An 18,109-nucleotide genomic window follows, 5' to 3' on the forward strand; every position below is an offset into this window, starting at 1 on the left:
TGTTTTTTTTAAAACTTAAACTTCAAGGACATTTAGCTGATGCTCCTTATCCAGAAAGATCTTAAATAAGCAGATCACCAAAATTATTTTTAAAAAATCTGAGCCGTAGAGCACCAGAAAAAAACATATGTTCATGTTTTTCCTTGAATGTTGATGTGTAATAGAGCTGAGAAGAGGAGGAACAGATTTTTTTTTCCTTTAAAGAATGAGTGGACAAATGAATGAAAGATTAAAAAAAATAAAAAAAACATTACGGTGTATCAGATCAAAATGATTCGTCCTCATATTGATTTTGATTCAATTACAGAATTACCCATCAAGAATGAATTCACACTGACAATGGATGATAATTTTAACACCAAAAGAATGAATGAATTACATAACAGACATAAATGATCTATCAAGAATAAATGAATAAATAATATGCTAATAATGAATAAAAGGAATGAATGACCCAGTATCTAAGTAAGTCTCTCTGGATAAAACCATCGACTAAATACCTAGAATGTAAATATGACTGAAATACCATATGAATGAATGAAATATTACATAAATGAATGAGTATATGAATGGATAAGTGGATACATGAATCAAATACCATTGTATAAATAGAATGAATGACAACTCATTGAATGAAAGAGGAGGCAGCGGCCCTGTGCCCTTTGACCCTTGCACAGACACACACACACACACACACACACACACACACACACACACACACACCCATCCCCCACCCACCTCTCCATGCTCCCTGGTGCGGCCCTTGGGTGTGTCCTCGGGGAGGAAGTAGAGTCTGGCGCTGGCCAGCAGGTGGCGCTGCGCCTGGTCCTCCCACAGTAAAGTCACCTGACACGGGGGGAAAAACAGAGAAGAACGCAAAGACACCTTTAAGTCATGATGAAATGGCATTTTGAGAGCATCTTACTTCCTTAATGTGATGTATTTCCTGTTGAAACAGGATGTTGGGCGGGAGCTGAAAGAGTAAGGAAACGTGTTTTAATTAGATTGAAGTTAGCAAGAGAAACAGATTTATTTGATGGGAGGGGCGGGACTGTTCAAAAATCTGTGATGTTTTATTGGTTGGAATTTTTTATGTCACCTCCTGGTACACGATGATGTCACCACTAAAGATTTTCTGTTTTCCAGGAAGTAAAAATAGTGAGATTTGGATATAAAAACACACAATTTTTTTTTTTTTTTGGCAGAAATTGTGAAAGAGGTGTATGATATGATAGAATGAGCTAAAAAGAGGAAAAAGTCATTTTCATTTCAGTGTGACTTTAACCCTTTTCCTGAATACAGAGGCTTTGTAGCTGTGTTGCAAATCTCCAAACAACCTCCTAAGTCTATTTTTGGTGATTTTCATTTTAAGTTTGAAGGATCACATGAGAAAGTTCGCCGACCCCTTGGGCTTCTGAAACCCTTTCAAAACCAGTTGGATAAACAGGGATGTACAACAACTGGGCTACAGAGAGGGAGATACCTGAAAAAGATTGCTGTGTGTGTGTGTGTGTAAATGTGGGGAGTGTGTGGATACAGGGATGAAACACTAAAGAAGCAGGAAATAGTGGAGGAAACACAAAGGAAAACAGGAAATGGCCGACAGTAATGGGAATATTGTGTCAAGAAAGGGAGAAATAAATAGAATAAATAATTAGAACCCCTGCAGAAAGCATGAAACCAGATCTCCAACCACGTATTCATCCGCCACGCACTGATTTTTTAGCTGTACACAGTCTCCCATCACCCACCACCTTCACTTCTCATCTAAAGACGGAAAGTAGTCCCTAATGGTTCAAAACAGTATCATCATCATATGTCAAATTTACCAATCTCCTACACAGAAAAAATAAAGAATAAAGTGGAAAAACAGGAGGAAAGGTTTGCAGAAGTTTAGATGCTGCTGCTTTGAGTAGAGCAGCGTAACAGGCAGCCAATCAGGAGCCTGTTTGATACAGAGACGTCGGTTTTTTGCTTTGATTCGATTGGCTCACAGTCAGAGAGAGAGTGTACGGTGGCTGGCAGGGACAAAATTTGAGAACAGGGGGAAGACCAAAACCCAATTACTGGCCAGGGTGGCACGCGACTTTTATTGATTTATCCACTAAAGACAAATTTTACCGGCATTTGGTGGGTGTTCATTTCGGACTCTGCTCCTGAGGGTTTCTTTGTCTCCTCCACACAGATTCTATTTTTTCTCTTTTTCCAATAAACAAAAAACTAAAAAAGTCCCTTCAGATCCTTCATTTAAACCAATCATTGTCAATATAACAATATCAGCCCAAATTACAATTAAATCCAATTAAAACACGTGTCCTTACTCTTTCAGCTCGCGACCTAAATTGACTAAATTTAGCCTTGCCGTGGGATGCAGGCTCAATAAATACTGTTACTCTACTACAGCTCATGTGGAGACCCAGGAGAAGAAGGCCCATGACCCATTTTGGCTTCAATCCACAGTTTCATAAACACTGATTTACAACATCGTTTTAGTTTGGTTTCATAAAAACACAGGAGAAAAAAAAAAGTACTTGTTTGCAGAGATGAGCGAAAAAAAAAAACCCCAGGGCGCTTATAAAAACATCTCGCCTCAAAACACATAAATAAAAAGAAACTGAAAATGCCTCGACTCAGCTCTTAGAGGGGAACCGTGACATTTTGAAATTCATCTTTCATACGACGCTTGTTAGCGTGCGGCGAGCGAGCGACTCTCGGTTGTAACAGGAGCGATCCTAAGAATACTAACAAGCCAAATCTGAGGGACACGGTGGTTTGAAGACATGTACAAACTTCTCTCCCACAATGTGACAAGTGTCTGGTGATGACCAACAACAACAATTCAAAATGTCAGAGTATCCCCTTTTCATCCAGTGGCTCTCAACCGTGTGCCTCCGTAACCCCGAGAGCTTGGAAGTTTCCTCTCCGGCCAAACACTACAGCGGCTCATTTCACCAATTTAGCAAAAGTTCAACTACTAAGTGAAATGTATGGAAGCCCATTTCCGCCAGTGTGGTGAAAAAAAAAAAAGATCCTGTAAGTCATTGTAATGAGAAACTTTCTCAAAATAATGACTTTGTATCTCAAAATAATGAGAAAATTTCTCAAAATAATGACTTAGTATCTCAAAATAATGACTTAGCATTTCAAAATAATGAGAAACTTTCTCAAAATAATGACATAGCATCTCAAAATAATGACTTAGTATCTCAAAATAATGACTTAGCATCTCAAAATAATGACTTAGCATCTCAAAATAATGACTTAGTATCTCAAAATAATGACTTTGTATCTCAAAATAATAAGAAACCTTCTCAAAATAATGACTTAGTATCTCAAAATAATGACTTAGTATCTCAAAATAATGACTTAGTATCTCAAAATAATGACTTAGTATCTCAAAATAATGACTTAGCATTTCAAAATAATGAGAAACTTTCTCAAAATAATGACATAGCATCTCAAAATAATGACTTAGTATCTCAAAATAATGACTTAGTATCTCAAAATAATGACTTAGCATCTCAAAATAATGACTTAGTATCTCAAAATAATGACTTTGTATCTCAAAATAATAAGAAACCTTCTCAAAATAATGACTTAGTATCTCAAAATAATGACTTAGTATCTCAAAATAATGACTTAGTATCTCAAAATAATGACTTAGTATCTCAAAATGACTTAGAAAGACTTATTTTGAGAAGGTTTCTCATTATTTTGAGAAAGTTTCTCATTATTTTGAGATACTAACTCATTATTTTGAGATACTAACTCATTATAATGACTTACAGGACCGTTTTTTTCATCACACTGGCGGAAATGGGCTTCCATAGAAATGAGCTGCGGTAGTGTTGACAAACCTGGAGGCTCTTGGGTCTCGATGATTGAGAACCACTGTGTTAACCCGACCCCGGACCCAGATAAGCCCCCCCCAGTGACAGAAGTCTCACCTCAGCGACGCACACCGGTTCCTGCGGTCCACAGCGGACGAAGTAAAACTCGCCCAGCCTCCAGACCTGCTGCGGGCCGCCGGGCCGCGCTCGGCTGCTCACCGACTTGTAGAAGGCATAGCCGCCTCGCAGGCAGGAGGGAGCACCCAACCACTGCAGACAGGGAGACAAGAGGACATGTGAAGGTGGGACACAGTGAGGAGGAGATGTTATGGTTCCTGTGTAGCTCAGTGGGTTAGCATGGCACCAACATGGTCAGGGTTAGGGGTTTAACTCCCTGTGTAGCTCAATACTGGAGTTTCAGTTCTACAAACGTTTCTCGGAGGCAGAGTATCACAAGTATCTGTGATATCGCAGGTATCACAGTTTTTCCTCGCTAAGTAATGTTAGTCTGAAGCCCTGTGAAAAAGCAAACAGGAAAGAGAGGAGGAAGTTAATATTATGAAGCCTAGCGCTCTGCTGCTAACTGAAAAAATGCAATCTGTCCATACTAAGTTATCTAGGTTAGCATAAAGTAATTTAACCCCTGGAATGTATATATTTTTTCCCCCCTTTAATTTACTATTTCTTTTCTCTTTGTTTTGATTATTGTCTTTGACACATATGTACTGTACTCAGCTTACTCTGGTGATATAGAAAGAACTGTCATTGCCAATTTGTTGTATATATGAAGACTCTAATTAAAAAAAAACTTTTAAAATAAAAAAAAAGTTATCTAGGTTAGCTAGTTAGCCTAGCTGACCTTCAAGTTCAAACTAGCCATACTAGCCTATAGCTATCTAGCTAAGCTAGTTAGCTGCTGACCTTCCAACATCATGATGCCATGGTCATGAATGAATGAATGAATGAATGAAAACAGCAGTACCCATTGGTTTCAATTAAGAATGCTAACCATGCTAATATGCCATTTTGAAAGATAGGAAAACTGGAAGTTTTTCCCCTATAATTTGAAAATTCCCTGGTGAAAAAAAATAGCAAATTAAACATGTGTGTGTTAATATTCTCCTCACTAGATTCCCATCAATTCACCAGAACTCAACTTTTCCTGTTGAGTAAATTTACTGAAAGCAAGATGACAATAACATCCTGTCTGACGTCTGACCATGAAGTTCCTCCATCTTGTAGGAAGGCAACATTTCCACATGTCTAGCAGTGCAGGATATTGTAATATATTAAACAACTTAGAGAGGAAATGTTAAAAATTAACTGAGAATATCTAGCATGGCAGAGGCATATCTCAGCCACCGATAACCAACCACTCAATACAACAGTCTGACGCCTCCTGTTACCAAACTGATGTTGGTGTAGTGACGCATGTTAGGAAGTGTGTGATCAAAAGTAAACGTCATTATGGAAAAACTTTTAAGTTATTAGATATCTGTAGATCTTTGCCTGCAAAATATTGGCATTTGAGAAAGGAATCATCTGGACTACTGAAGGGTTGAGTCATGAAATTCTGACTTTTTCCCCCTTCTCAAAACCAATAAATTATATCATTACATAAATATTTTTTTTATGTTGGAATGAAACCTTTCACTTCTCCCTGTATTTCATCAGTTTCATTTCTGAAACAGACAATCACAGTTCTATTCCAAGTTAACTTTTTTGGGTCTTTTTTTAGTTTCTGAGCATAAAAACAAATGAATGAGTAATATAGTAGTAGTATAATATAGTATACACTACCAGTCAAAAGTTTGGACACACCACATTTTTCTTTATTTTTACTATTTTCCACATTTTAGAATAATAGTAAAGACATCAGAACTATGAAATAACACAAATGGAATTATGCAGTGGCCAAAAAAAGTGTTAAACAAATCAAAACTATCTTATATTTTAGATTCTTTAAAGCAGCCGCCCTTTGCCTTGATGGAAAGGCAAAAGGCTTTGGAAAGGAATTCATACATAGGATCAACTTCACTATTTATATTTGTCTAAGAAACACATTTCAAGCATTTAAGCAGAAGCCTTCAGATCAAAATGGCTTTAAGATAATGAAAAACATAGGACATTCAGTCAGGTGGGTCCAGACTTTTGACTGGTAGAGTATACACACGACTAAACAATATACCTTCCACTTCTGTACCAACAATACTTTTAGTGGGACAAGAGGTAAACAATGAAGTCATTTTCTCAGTTGCAGGTACGACTCAACAATGTAATCATGACCAGAAAAAAAAATAAAAAAGTTATTTTGGTATTAATGGGGGGGGGGGGGGGTAAACTATTAGAAATGAATTAAAGTTGCCCGATCCAACAATTAAAATCTCTCCCTCTCTCCCTGGAATTACAACTTCAGTGAGAAACCAAATGCTGGAAAATTGACAGTCACTACATTTTCAGAGGAAGACACGTTGCCTGGACTGGACACACATCCACATGACACAAATTAGCGCCATTATGGAGTCAACGCAGCGGCTGCATGGCCTCTGCTGCTTCAGATCTGCTGCTTTTACTCCGCTTCACTGTGTTTTACTGCCATTTGATTTGTACTCCAGCACGGCTGCACAATATGGAGGACATAGGAAGAGTTCATTTCCTGAACGCTACATAGCCACTTTCAAAAAAAGGAAATCATGATTCAATATATATAAAATATAGAGAGGTTGCGGTTTAGTTACGTGTTTACTTTGACCTGATGTTGCCTGATATTCTTTAAAAAGTACCTTAATATGTTGTTTTAATCGTCCCCATGTGATGACATCAGGGCCTGTGGGATATCTCAGACTTTTCTGGTCTGATTTTGACAAAACTTGGAGTAGTGATGTATCTTTGCACTGTGTTCCAGTGTTTAAACCATTACACCTTATATAAGATTATATGGAGATATGTTAATACAGATGTAAATGGATACAGTATATATATAGAAATCGGTCTTCTATTGTTCTCATTTGTAAAAAAAAAAAAAAAAAAAAACATGTAAAAGACAATATAATTACAGCAATAAGTGATTTTATCAATGTTTAAAAAAAAAAAAAAAAAAAACATTACACCGATTGGCCAAATGTGGACGCTATAATTAAAGGTCAACATTTAAAACGTTGAAAGGCTATACTTACACACTACTATTCTGATTTGGATGAAAATTGGATGAATCTTGTTACTTGTATTGCCACTTTTCTATCTCACTGTGAACAAAAACCTCAGATTGTATTGCAGCTGAAGAGCGTCATTCCAACATTATAAAATGACTGACGACACAACACTAAAACAAGTTATGGAACTTTGTTTTAAAAAGGATTAGCGGGCCACCAAAGTCCTTGGTTGACAAAACGATAACACCTACACACATTACATTACAAGGCAAAAGACTGGAGCTGCTAACAGTGAAACTGGCATTAAAAGAAATGGCATTGAAGATATTTTATTTTATTGTCCAGCCAAACGATTTGTAAGAATATCTTTATATAACTAGGTTTTTTTGACATAGTGAAAGGGTATTCTTTATCCTCTTCGACAACACAAAGAAAAATGACAAAATCTAAAAATCATTTTGACCAAAACTGAAGTAACTGTTTTTTTCCTCTGTAGGACAGTTTACAGACTGGATCCTGCATATGTTACAGATCTTGAATGATGCACTTCAGGTATTGTTTTATTCCCCCCCAGATGAACATAAAGGATCTGGAAATGCACTTCTCAGTTATTTTGACAGATACAGTTAACGCAATATGACTGCAATTGTGAACTTTCAGCTGTCAGAGCATCAGAGCATCCAATTTTCTTCCCTTTCATGTGATTTAAAAGACATGGATGTTTGACAGAGCGCCTGAATAAATTCAAATTGCGATTGGTTTTTGTTGTTAAGGTTATGATGGAGGAAAACAACAGCAGACCAAATCAGAGTTGTAACTTGTCTATTTTCAGGGAGTCGTCATAATATAATGAGCAGTCTCTACATCTCGTTGAATGTGTTTAAGCACCGCAGAGGAAAGAAATGTGATGTTTGAGTGTTATCCTTGATACGTTTGAGCGGCATGTACGTTTCTAACATGCGGTTCAATAAACTGAGCTAAGAAAAGACCTTCAGCAGCCTTACAGCAGCTTTACTGAAGGAACAGTTTGAACCAATCTCCTTGAATTGAGTGAGAGAGAAAATGATTATTCTCACAGTTTCACTCACTGATGTTTTGTGAAAAGGTCAATATTTCTGACAATTATTTTCCATTATGCAATACCAAAAACAATAAAATATGAGGGGTTTCATTTATATACAAGCATTCAGAAAAAAATTAAAACAATATTTCAAAAATAGAGATATGATTCAACCCTCAAGAATGTTAGTGTTTGGCAGGTAAATGTCTACCAGCAACCATGAGGTTTATTTTTGTTGCAGTAGTCATTTTGTAACAGCAGGTTCTCCTTTTTCCCCAAAATGGTGGATGTCTCATTTTGCACAAAATGCTCCTCACACTGTTCAGCCCAATACTGATGCTTTATTTAATCTACAGCTCTGGTTTATGTGTGACTTCCCTTGTGTTTACAGACTGCCGCTGCGCACACCGAGGCAAAACTAGTAGCTGAATCTAATGAGAAAAAAAATCCAGGAGGAGCACTTGATTTGTCTTATCTCGCAAGAGGTTTATGTGCGCTATCGAGGCTGTTTACATGGCTGGAATGATAAACCAAGCACACCTCAAGTATAGTTCAAATATTTGAAGGCCAATTCAGCTTCTGTGCTGCTGTTGGGGTGAATAACTAGCGGCTCCAATTTGGGCCGGTTTTGAATTATTGAATGATTTCAGGAGCCTCCGGTCGGTGAAAGCCATTCAAACTCCACTGTGGCATCAATCTGAAATGAAGGCAGATTTTCCCTAACTTTTCTGGAGATACAAGGTTTTTCATCCAGCAGAGGTGATGCGATTATTTAATTCCTCAGTACCAGACACGCAGTAGGACCCGCATGTCTCCGCTTTAACAGAAAACACACTCTCCTCCACTGGAGATCCTTATATTCCTCCAGTCTGCGCCCCCTGTGATAATCTGACTGTCTCTGTCTGGACGCCAGGCTCAGGGAAACACACTGTTTCTGTTGCCATTTTGGGTCCTGAGCCACAGCTTAAGAAACCAGACTCTATATTAATCTGCTTAGCTACAAACATTACTCATGACACCACGGGTCTGCAGGCCGGTGTGACTTACATTTCTGTAAAACCGAAGCCTGATAGATCCCATTTCTGTCTCTTTTGAGCATTAACCTCACTGGGTGTTGTACCTTCTGTCATTATGTGGAAATAAACTCAATTATAAATCACGTAAAATATAAGTAGGCAGACGGCAAAGAGACACATGCACCAGGCTTATTATCCACATGAAATAATAGGCCTAGTGTATAGACTCAGGGTGTGGTTGGCTTTACAGCTGCAATCTATTTAGCTGCGATAGATTGGGATTCACAAAATAAATGTGTATATTTATAGAAATTCTCCTCAGTCTCTTCCTGTACCAAAATAGTACCGACGGACGTCTCTTTAAATACAGATTTTCTACGATAGCCGTTCGTTCCCAGCCGCAATGCAGCCAGCAGGCGGCTCCGCTCCTGTTGCCCCTCATGTCAAATTCTCAAATTCTCACTCCTGTGTTTCCTCCCCACCCCCACCCACCCATCACCCCCCCCCCCCACCCCCACCCATCAACCACCCATTAACCACCCCCCTCCCCCACCCGCTGAAGCTCTGCAGACCAGCCACAGCAGTCCTTTAATCAATTTTAGAGGGATACTGCACAAGTATCACAGCAAAACTATAAACTATATAGGAATATTGCTGTGATACAAAGGAGATTAAAAAACACCATAATGTACAATAAGGTCACTTTAAACTCACTATTTATTACAACAGACAGACTGTAAATCCCTATAACAATATTAAAGGAATATTATAGTGATGTAAAGTGAGATAAACTCACTATTGAGTGCCAAAGACACACTATAAGCCCCTATAGGAATATTATAGCACTATTATAATGACACTATACTATACTATACTATAACTTACTATTGATTACCACAGACACACTATAAGTCACTATAGGAATATTTTAGAAATATTATAGGACAGATAGATAGATAGATAGATAGATAGATAGATAGATAGATAGATAAAAGACACACAAAAGTTCCTATAACAATATTATAATGATACTATAGGAGAGAAAACATACCACAAAGTAAGTAAGTAAGTAAGAAAGATAAGGTCACTACCACAGACACACTGTAACACCCTATAGCAATACTGTAGGAATATTATAGTGATACCATAGGAGAAAAATGCTTTAAAGTAACATAAGGCCACTATAGACACACTGTAAGCCCCTGCAGGAATATTATTTTACCTTTATTTTACCAGGTTGTCTCATTGAGATGCAATCTCTTTTTCAAGAGAGACCTGGTCCAAGAAATAACAATGACACTACAGGAGATGAAAGAATACTATAACTCACTCCAAACTCACTATTGATTAATACAGACATACTATGAGTCCCTACAGTATCATTATTGAAATATCAAAGTGATAAAACATACCATAAAGTAAGATAAAGTCACTACTGAGTACTATAGACACACTATAAGCCCCTATGGCATTAGGCCTATTATACAAATATTATAGTGAAACATGGGAGATAAAACATATAAGGTCACTATTGATTACCACAGACACAAAATTTCCTCTAGTAAAATTACACAACTAGCTATGATAGGAATATTATAATGATACTATGGGAGATAAAACATACCAAAAAGTAAGATAAAGTCACTATTGTGTACCAGAGACACACTGTAATAGTCATATTAGAAATATTATAGGACTATTATAGCAATATTATAATCATACATAGAAGGTAAAATATACCATTAAGTAATAAGGTCACTATTGAGTATCATAGACACACTGTAAGCCCCTATAGGAATATTATAGGAATATTATAGTGATACCATAGGATAAAAAATACTTTAAAGTAAGATAAGGTCACTATAGACACTGTAGGAATATTATGATGATACTATAGGAGATGAGAAAAATACTATAACATAATGCAAACTCACTACTGATTACAGTTATAGTAGTTGAGTATGAGTTATAGTAATATTATACAAATATTATAGGACTATAGTGATACATAGGAGACAAAAACATACCATAAAGTAAGATAAGGTCACTATTGAGTACCATAGACACACTACAAGCCCCTATAGGAATATTATAGGAATATTATAATAATACTATAGGAGGGAATATACCATAAAGTAAGATTAAGTCACTATTTACTACCACAGACACACTATAAGTCCCTATAGTAATATTTTAGAAATATTATAGGACTATTATAGTGATACATAGGAGATAAAACACACCATAAAGTAAGATGAAGTCACTATTCAGTACCATAGACACAGTGTAAGCCCCTATAGGAATATCATAGGAGTATTATAGGAGTATTATAGAGCACTACAGTGTTTTTTCCTTGGGGGAGGGACAGCTGAAGCTCTGGTTCAGCCTAGCGGTGGAAACGAGGCAGGGCTCAGCAGAAAAAAAAAAAAGAAAAAAAGAAAAAAAGCCACATAATATAATATGAGGCAGGACTGAGGCAGCCTCTGTCTAAATGTGAATATAGAGTTTAAGATGGAAACCCTAATCTGCACCCTGCCTACGTCAGTTCTCGTGATATTTCTGGAAAATGCAGTGAGATTTTACACAGTTTCAGCACGGAAGGGGAGAATGAAAAATGACGAATTATTATTAATAAAAAATAATAAAGAAGAATAAAATGCCACCTGAAAAATAAAACAAAAATACAACACAACCTATAGTGCTGACCTTGGATATATCCTGTTATTCAGAAAAAACACACACAAGTTCAGCAGTGAAAACCCCCCCAAGGCTGCAGGAATTTATTATTTCAACAGAGGCATTATGAAAATATAGGGCCACAACTGGAATAGAAAATATTTCCCACAGCACATATGGCAGATTTGTGTGAAAACAGAGACTTGTGCTGAACATATGCCTCATATTTCGACTGCAGCCACTCTGCCCTGTCTGTCCTCTGGATGTTTCCTCATACAGTCAGCACTAATCCTCGCTATTTCAAGTACAAAAACTACACATTTTCCCCCCCAACCGCAATATTAACATTCCTCCTTAAGCTGGGTGGCAATTATGCCGGAGACAAAATGTCGGGGGATTTGATAATAATATCAATATGCTTCACATTACAGCCAATACTACTCCTGCTCCACCTATCCACGCGAAAATATTTCAATCTTTAATATCGCGTCGGCGTAAAAATTAATTTTCTCTGCTGAAATCAAATTTGGCGTCGCAGCGACGCGGTGTCGCCTCGGTAGAAAAAAAGGCTGAATAAAAGTTTCCTGATATTAAAGCCCAGCGAATGGCCAGAATATCAATTTGATTGAATGTGTTAATGTGGGTGGGGGTTGGTAGCCAGAGGAGAAGCTGAGACTGTCGACACGACACACAAAGAAATTAATCATTAACATGGCGAAAATATCAGAAATATTAAAGTGGAATTAAAATGCGGTGTCTCGGATATAACCCGCAGCGGCGGTGCGGTGCCGCCGCCGTGTCTTTCTGCCACAAACACGCAAATATCAGCCGAATATTTTCCACCTCTGGAAAAGTTGAGCCTGGTTGAATAAAGTTGTAATTGCAGTCAGAGCAACTCTCCGGGCTTGGCTGATATGGGAAAACAATCAATACGACAAGCTGAAACTAAATGAAATAAAAGCCGAGCCGAGCTCCGGTTCACAGCGACACACGGTGCGGTTATTTCCTCATCAACAGGTCAGACAGCGGAACGTACAAGTCACACAAATCGGCATTTATTTGGAAATAATATCGGCTTTACCTGTATTGCATTGTGCTCCATTGCAGTCCTGCATTCCCTCTCTGAGGCCCCTCTCCGGTTTCACCGCCGGGACTCGCCGACACACAAACAAACGCACCAGAAGAAAAAAAAAAAGCCTCCTTTTTTAGTGGAAATAGGACAGGATCTAGGTGTGGCCAAACTTTGCCACAGAGTACAACTTAATGTTAATAATAAAAAAGGGGGATTTCTTTTTTTTTTTTTTTTTTAATTGCGATTCATTCTCCCAAACCGATAAATCAATCCTGCCGGAGCTTATAGGAAATTATTGCAGATATTCTGCCAGAAGCCGGCGGCACACAAAGGAACTGCCTTTATTATTTTTTTTTTTACATTGAGAAATCAAAATAGTTGAGCTGATCCCAGAGCTGTGCGCACGGAGCATGCGCGGGGCGAAACGCATGGCGATGGTCTCAAGTGGTCTGTAATCCTGAGCAGAGGAGAGCTGCCTGTCTGTCTGCCTGCCTGTCTGTCTGTCTGTCTGTCTGCCTGTCTGTCTGTCTGCTGCGAGCAGGAACACAGGAGCAACATCAACGACCCATCATCATCATCAATATTGTTATTTTTTTTTATTTTTGCATGTGAATGTTGAGAAACAGGTTTGGCTCCCCTATAGGAGTAAATGCAGTCTGCACAATATGGGCTTTAAACCTCAGAAACACAGAACAGAAACACAGACCAGACTCTCATGGCAGCAGTAAAACAGGCTTTAAAATCTACAGGCTCTATAGATCACATGCAATCAGTATTAAATATTAACAACACAGGCCTGACAGTTTATATGGACAGTATCCCGTAGAAACAAGAATGATAGCAATCCTGAAATAAAACCTTGAAGGATACTATACAAATACAACAGTAAAAACCAAAGTCCCTATAGGAATATATAGGGTCCATAGCCTATATGCACAATATATACACTAGACTTGTTACAACATGTATACACAACATAAATTATTTTGTTTCTAGTGTGTTTAAGCCTAGAAACAGGGTGGGTTTGTTATATTAATGCATAATCTTCTCTATGCTCTGATTTACCTGTGTGATTTTGTTTTTGTTGTTTTTCTTTGTATGTTTTATACTCATTTTGTCTGTACATATACACTGGTAAAGATGCTTTGTAAGTAAACTAAAATCAATAAAAATGTAAAAAAAAAAAACATCAACACATTAGGCCTTAAGTGTGCAGGGCCTATAGTCTATCTGCATATTTCCCTAATAAAAAAAGAACTAAAGTTATCATATTATAGATTTCAGAAAGATACTATACAAATATCACAAGCAAAACCGTAAGAAATATATGAAAGCTATTGGAATGTTATAGTTTGGCTATACTGACAAGGCTGAACTCACTATTGATTAACACTGTGATTCCCTAACATTATAGATCAATACTGTTAGCCATTGGAGCAGGAAGGTTTAGTTCTTTGTGATTGGAGAAATTGAGAATGAGATTCATTGTGTGTTCCACTGTCTGGCAGATGATGATTTTAAGAAATGTGTTGTGCCCATGAAGGAAAAACACCTTCAGAAATCAATATGTGCGTACTCCATTAAAACAGATGTGTGTTTCAGTATGTGGGGTAAAACTGTGGAAGTCTCTAGAGGAGGAATCAAATAAATGTTCTAAATTAACTCAGTTTAGGAAAAAATATGAAGAAAGACAGTTCAGACATTACAAAGTGTGTATGTGTGTACACACTCACACGTGTATCGCTATTTGGTTTTTGGTCATTTTAGATATTTATGACATGGTATAATATCAAAGTTACAAAAAAAAGAGGTTATCATGGCAGTTAGGCTTTGTTATATTTCATATAAGTCAGGAAAAAAAGGAGTAGGAATTGATTTGTACATGTATTATTATTATTAGCCTACTATTATACATTTACAGTCTTGTATATTTCATTTTACATGCAAAGTTTTGTTGTATATTTCTTTATCTGTAAATGATCTAAATAAATGAACTGAACTGAACTGTTGTGTAACAAAATGACTTCTGTTTCTATTAATTTATTTTATGAAAAACCTGAAATGTGTTTTTAGAAAGTAAAGTTTCCATATTGCTTTACAAACGCAAAACAGCAGCATATTCTGTGAGTGTGATATCTGAGTTTGCTGAATCTTTTTTTTTATGATATGGTAATGTCATGTAAATCCATGTATGGCACTTAATTACCATAAGAGATTGAAAAAAAAATAGCATTACCTTGAGCAAAGACACTATAAAACTCTATTGGGCAACACACAAAAAGTCCCCACAGGAATATGATAGTGATTTTTCATCAGGCGGAGCAAACACAATAGACGCTACATGATGAATCAACAGTTTGGTTGTGTAATTTTTCAGACTCAACATGACACACAAGGCTCGTGTAACCTGCTGATCATATAACTTGCTGTTACCAGTCGCCTCCATTGGGGGGAGAAAACACGTGTTTCCTTTCATAATGCTCAAGCTTGTGTGTGTGTGTGTGTGTGTGTGTGTGTGTGAGGCTCCACCATGAGATGCATGTACCGGCAGGCCTCCACACAGAGACTTACACCAGGATTTGTACTTGTGGAAATAAGGGGGGATTTTCTTAATTAGACCAGTGTTGCCTGTTTTCCGCGCCACTGAAGCTGATCTATATTGTTTTACAGATCAGATCTACATAGTTTAATTCTATAAAATCAAAGAGGTGAAAAGTAAGGGCGACTCTCAGGAAATAAAGGAATAAAGGAATAAAGGCCAGCTGTAATTAAAGTGGATTTTAGGCAGGTAAATTAACGTTTCCCCTCACTTCATCTATGAAATCTATGATTAACTAAGGTTGGTGGATTTCATATTTGTAAGAACAAGGAGGCAAGTATACCAGGAAATTGTTGTTTCCCCTTATTTCACCCACAACATCTATAATTAAAGGAGAGATCCACCCTCAGTTATACACATTCCAGGTCTTTAAGTGTTGCACAGTGGTGCATGTTTGGAAAATTCTGGGGAAAAAAACACAATGCTGGAGGGTTTTCATTGTGAAATTTCTGAAATTTTATTGCAAAAATCTTAAAGCTGCACCGTTGGCGTCCCCAAAATGGCAGCGAGAGGGAACTGTTTGAAATAGAAGGACTTCAATACCCAGAAATCCTGCAAGGTGAGGTCAGTAAACGTCACACGGCTCGCTCATGTCTCCCGACCCGGCCGCTCTGTGATGCTTTACACCAAAGGAAAACCAAAAGGAAAAGAGAGACGGAAGATCTAATGTTGAGTGAGTCCAGGTTTCTTTCTCACTTGCTGCTGTTTGGGAGACAGTTTGGATTTCTAGGATTGTGCCGGTGCAACAAAACCTTATTTTGGGATAGGGTTGCTCGTCAAAAAGTCTCAATAACATGAAGAAAGACAGCAACTCCCACAGACAGACTGCAACATAATTTCTCTTAAAATATCTCTCTTTATTGTTAAAAACGGACGCGTTTCGACATTTTGTCTTTGTACCGTTTGTACTTCGCTCTTAAAGGGAAGGTTCAGTGATTTTTAGAGGCTTATGCTATTGATCACTAACCATGTCAACTATTATAACATTCAAAACATTTTTACATCAGAGTTAGCATTTGTTAGCAATGCTAGTGCAAGTCAATGGGGTCTGAAGCCATTGCTTTCAAAATCCCATTCAAGTGCTTTGAGCAAGTTCTGTTATGTATTCTTACTGTCACCACAGCTATGGAAGTATAGGGAATGGCTTGCAAGTGATTTTAAGAGTTATGGTTTCCAGTGGTGGAAGAAGTATTCAGATCTTTGACTTAAGTAAAAGTAGCAATACCACAGTGTACAAATACTTTGTTACAAGTAAAAGTCCTGCATTCAAAATGTTACTTAAGTCAAAGTACAAAAGTATTAGCATCAAAATATACTTAAAGTAGCAAAAGTAAAAGTAGCCATTATGCAGAATGGTCCATTTCAGAATCATATATATCATGTTATTGGACTATAAATATTGATGCATTAATGTGTTCATCACTTTAATGTTGCAGCTGGTAAAGGTGGAGCTAATTTTATTTACTTTATATACTGCTGGGTAGCTTAACCTATAAACATATATCATAGTTGATTTATAATTTGTATCAATAATCTAAATCTGCAAAGTAACTAGTCACTAAAACTGTCAAATAAATGTAGTGGGGTAAAAAGTACAACTTTTCCCTCTGAAATGTAGTGGGGTAGAAGTATAAAGTAGCATGAAATGGAAATACTCAAGTAAAGTACAAGTACCTCAAAATCGTACTTAAGTACAGTACTTGAGTAAATGTACTTAGTTACTTTCCACCACTGATGATTTCATACCTCATTGACTTTTGACCCATTCTAAGACGGGGCTGATTAGTGATTAATAGGGTAGAGGCTTATAAATCTGCTGAACCTTCCCTTTAAATTTCAATTCCTCACTTCTTGTGGGCGGAGGAGTGTAAAAACCTGGAGGCAGATCTTGATTTGGGGTGAAAAGACTGAATCTAATCTACTTAAGGAGTAAGGATGAGACGCTCTTCTCTGTTTCAGCCCCATTTGGTAACGCTTTATTTTGCGGGTCTGCGATTTCCTAATAATTTCCTAGAAAGGAACTATTTCTTAGGAAGATTCTGGGAAAAAAACATGAAATTATGTTATAATTATAGGCAGAATAGAGAAAGAGTTCAATGGAGGTTGGTTGGTAGGTTCTTCCAATTTCTTCTGTTGTTTCCATGACAGAACCATGAAATTATGTAGTAGTTATATAGAAAATTAGGAATTAACTCAAATTAATTAAAAATTAAACAATTTTTTTCTAATAAATAGTTTATAGTTTTGCAGTTCTTTCCAGGAAATCCTTTTAGAAATGTTCAGTATCTTATCGACTCCACCGGACTGTTTACGTCTTCTATATATCTACTACATAATTTAATGGTTCTTTCCTGGAAACTTTCCAAGAAATGAACAGTTCCTTTCTAGGAAATTATTAGTAAACTGTGGACCCGGAAAATAAAGCGTTACCTCCCATTTTGTGGATTTTTACATGAAAAGTCTCACCTAGTGCAGCTTTAACCCTTGTGTAATCAGGCTATTAGACTAAGAACATATTGTTCACAGCAGCAGCCTGGGGAAGGGAAGATTATACACACACACACACACACACACACACACACACACACACACACACACTTGGAAGTTTTGTACTTTTGTCCGCTCAGCAGCTCAGAGGCCAGAGAGGGAGGAATACTGCAACACTGGCCCGACCCAACACACACTAATGCAAATTTAATGCTGC

At 37.3% G+C, this 18,109-nt stretch overlaps 1 protein-coding gene across 1 annotated transcript in view; it reads right to left on the reverse strand.

Annotated features, from left to right (window-relative positions):
* The window catches only part of LOC139658366 (AT-rich interactive domain-containing protein 5B), a 32,829-nt gene extending 19,899 nt beyond the window's left edge, over positions 1-12,930 (reverse strand). Inside the window, exons 1-3 of the mRNA XM_071536480.1 lie at positions 12,816-12,930; positions 3,948-4,100; positions 739-846 (exon numbers count right to left, since the gene is read on the reverse strand). Coding sequence (XP_071392581.1) covers positions 739-846; positions 3,948-4,100; positions 12,816-12,836 — 282 coding nt within the window. The 5' untranslated portion in view covers positions 12,837-12,930. The remainder of the gene's footprint in view (positions 1-738; positions 847-3,947; positions 4,101-12,815) is intronic.
* Positions 12,931-18,109: the final 5,179 nt, after the last annotated feature.

The sequence above is a fragment of the Centroberyx affinis genome, unplaced genomic scaffold (genome assembly GCF_046629955.1).
Source record: "Centroberyx affinis isolate AG114_WGS23_722 - 3 ecotype Tasmania unplaced genomic scaffold, CSIRO-AGI_Caff_v1 ptg002876l_1, whole genome shotgun sequence".
Classification (NCBI taxonomy): Eukaryota; Metazoa; Chordata; class Actinopteri; order Beryciformes; family Berycidae; genus Centroberyx; species Centroberyx affinis.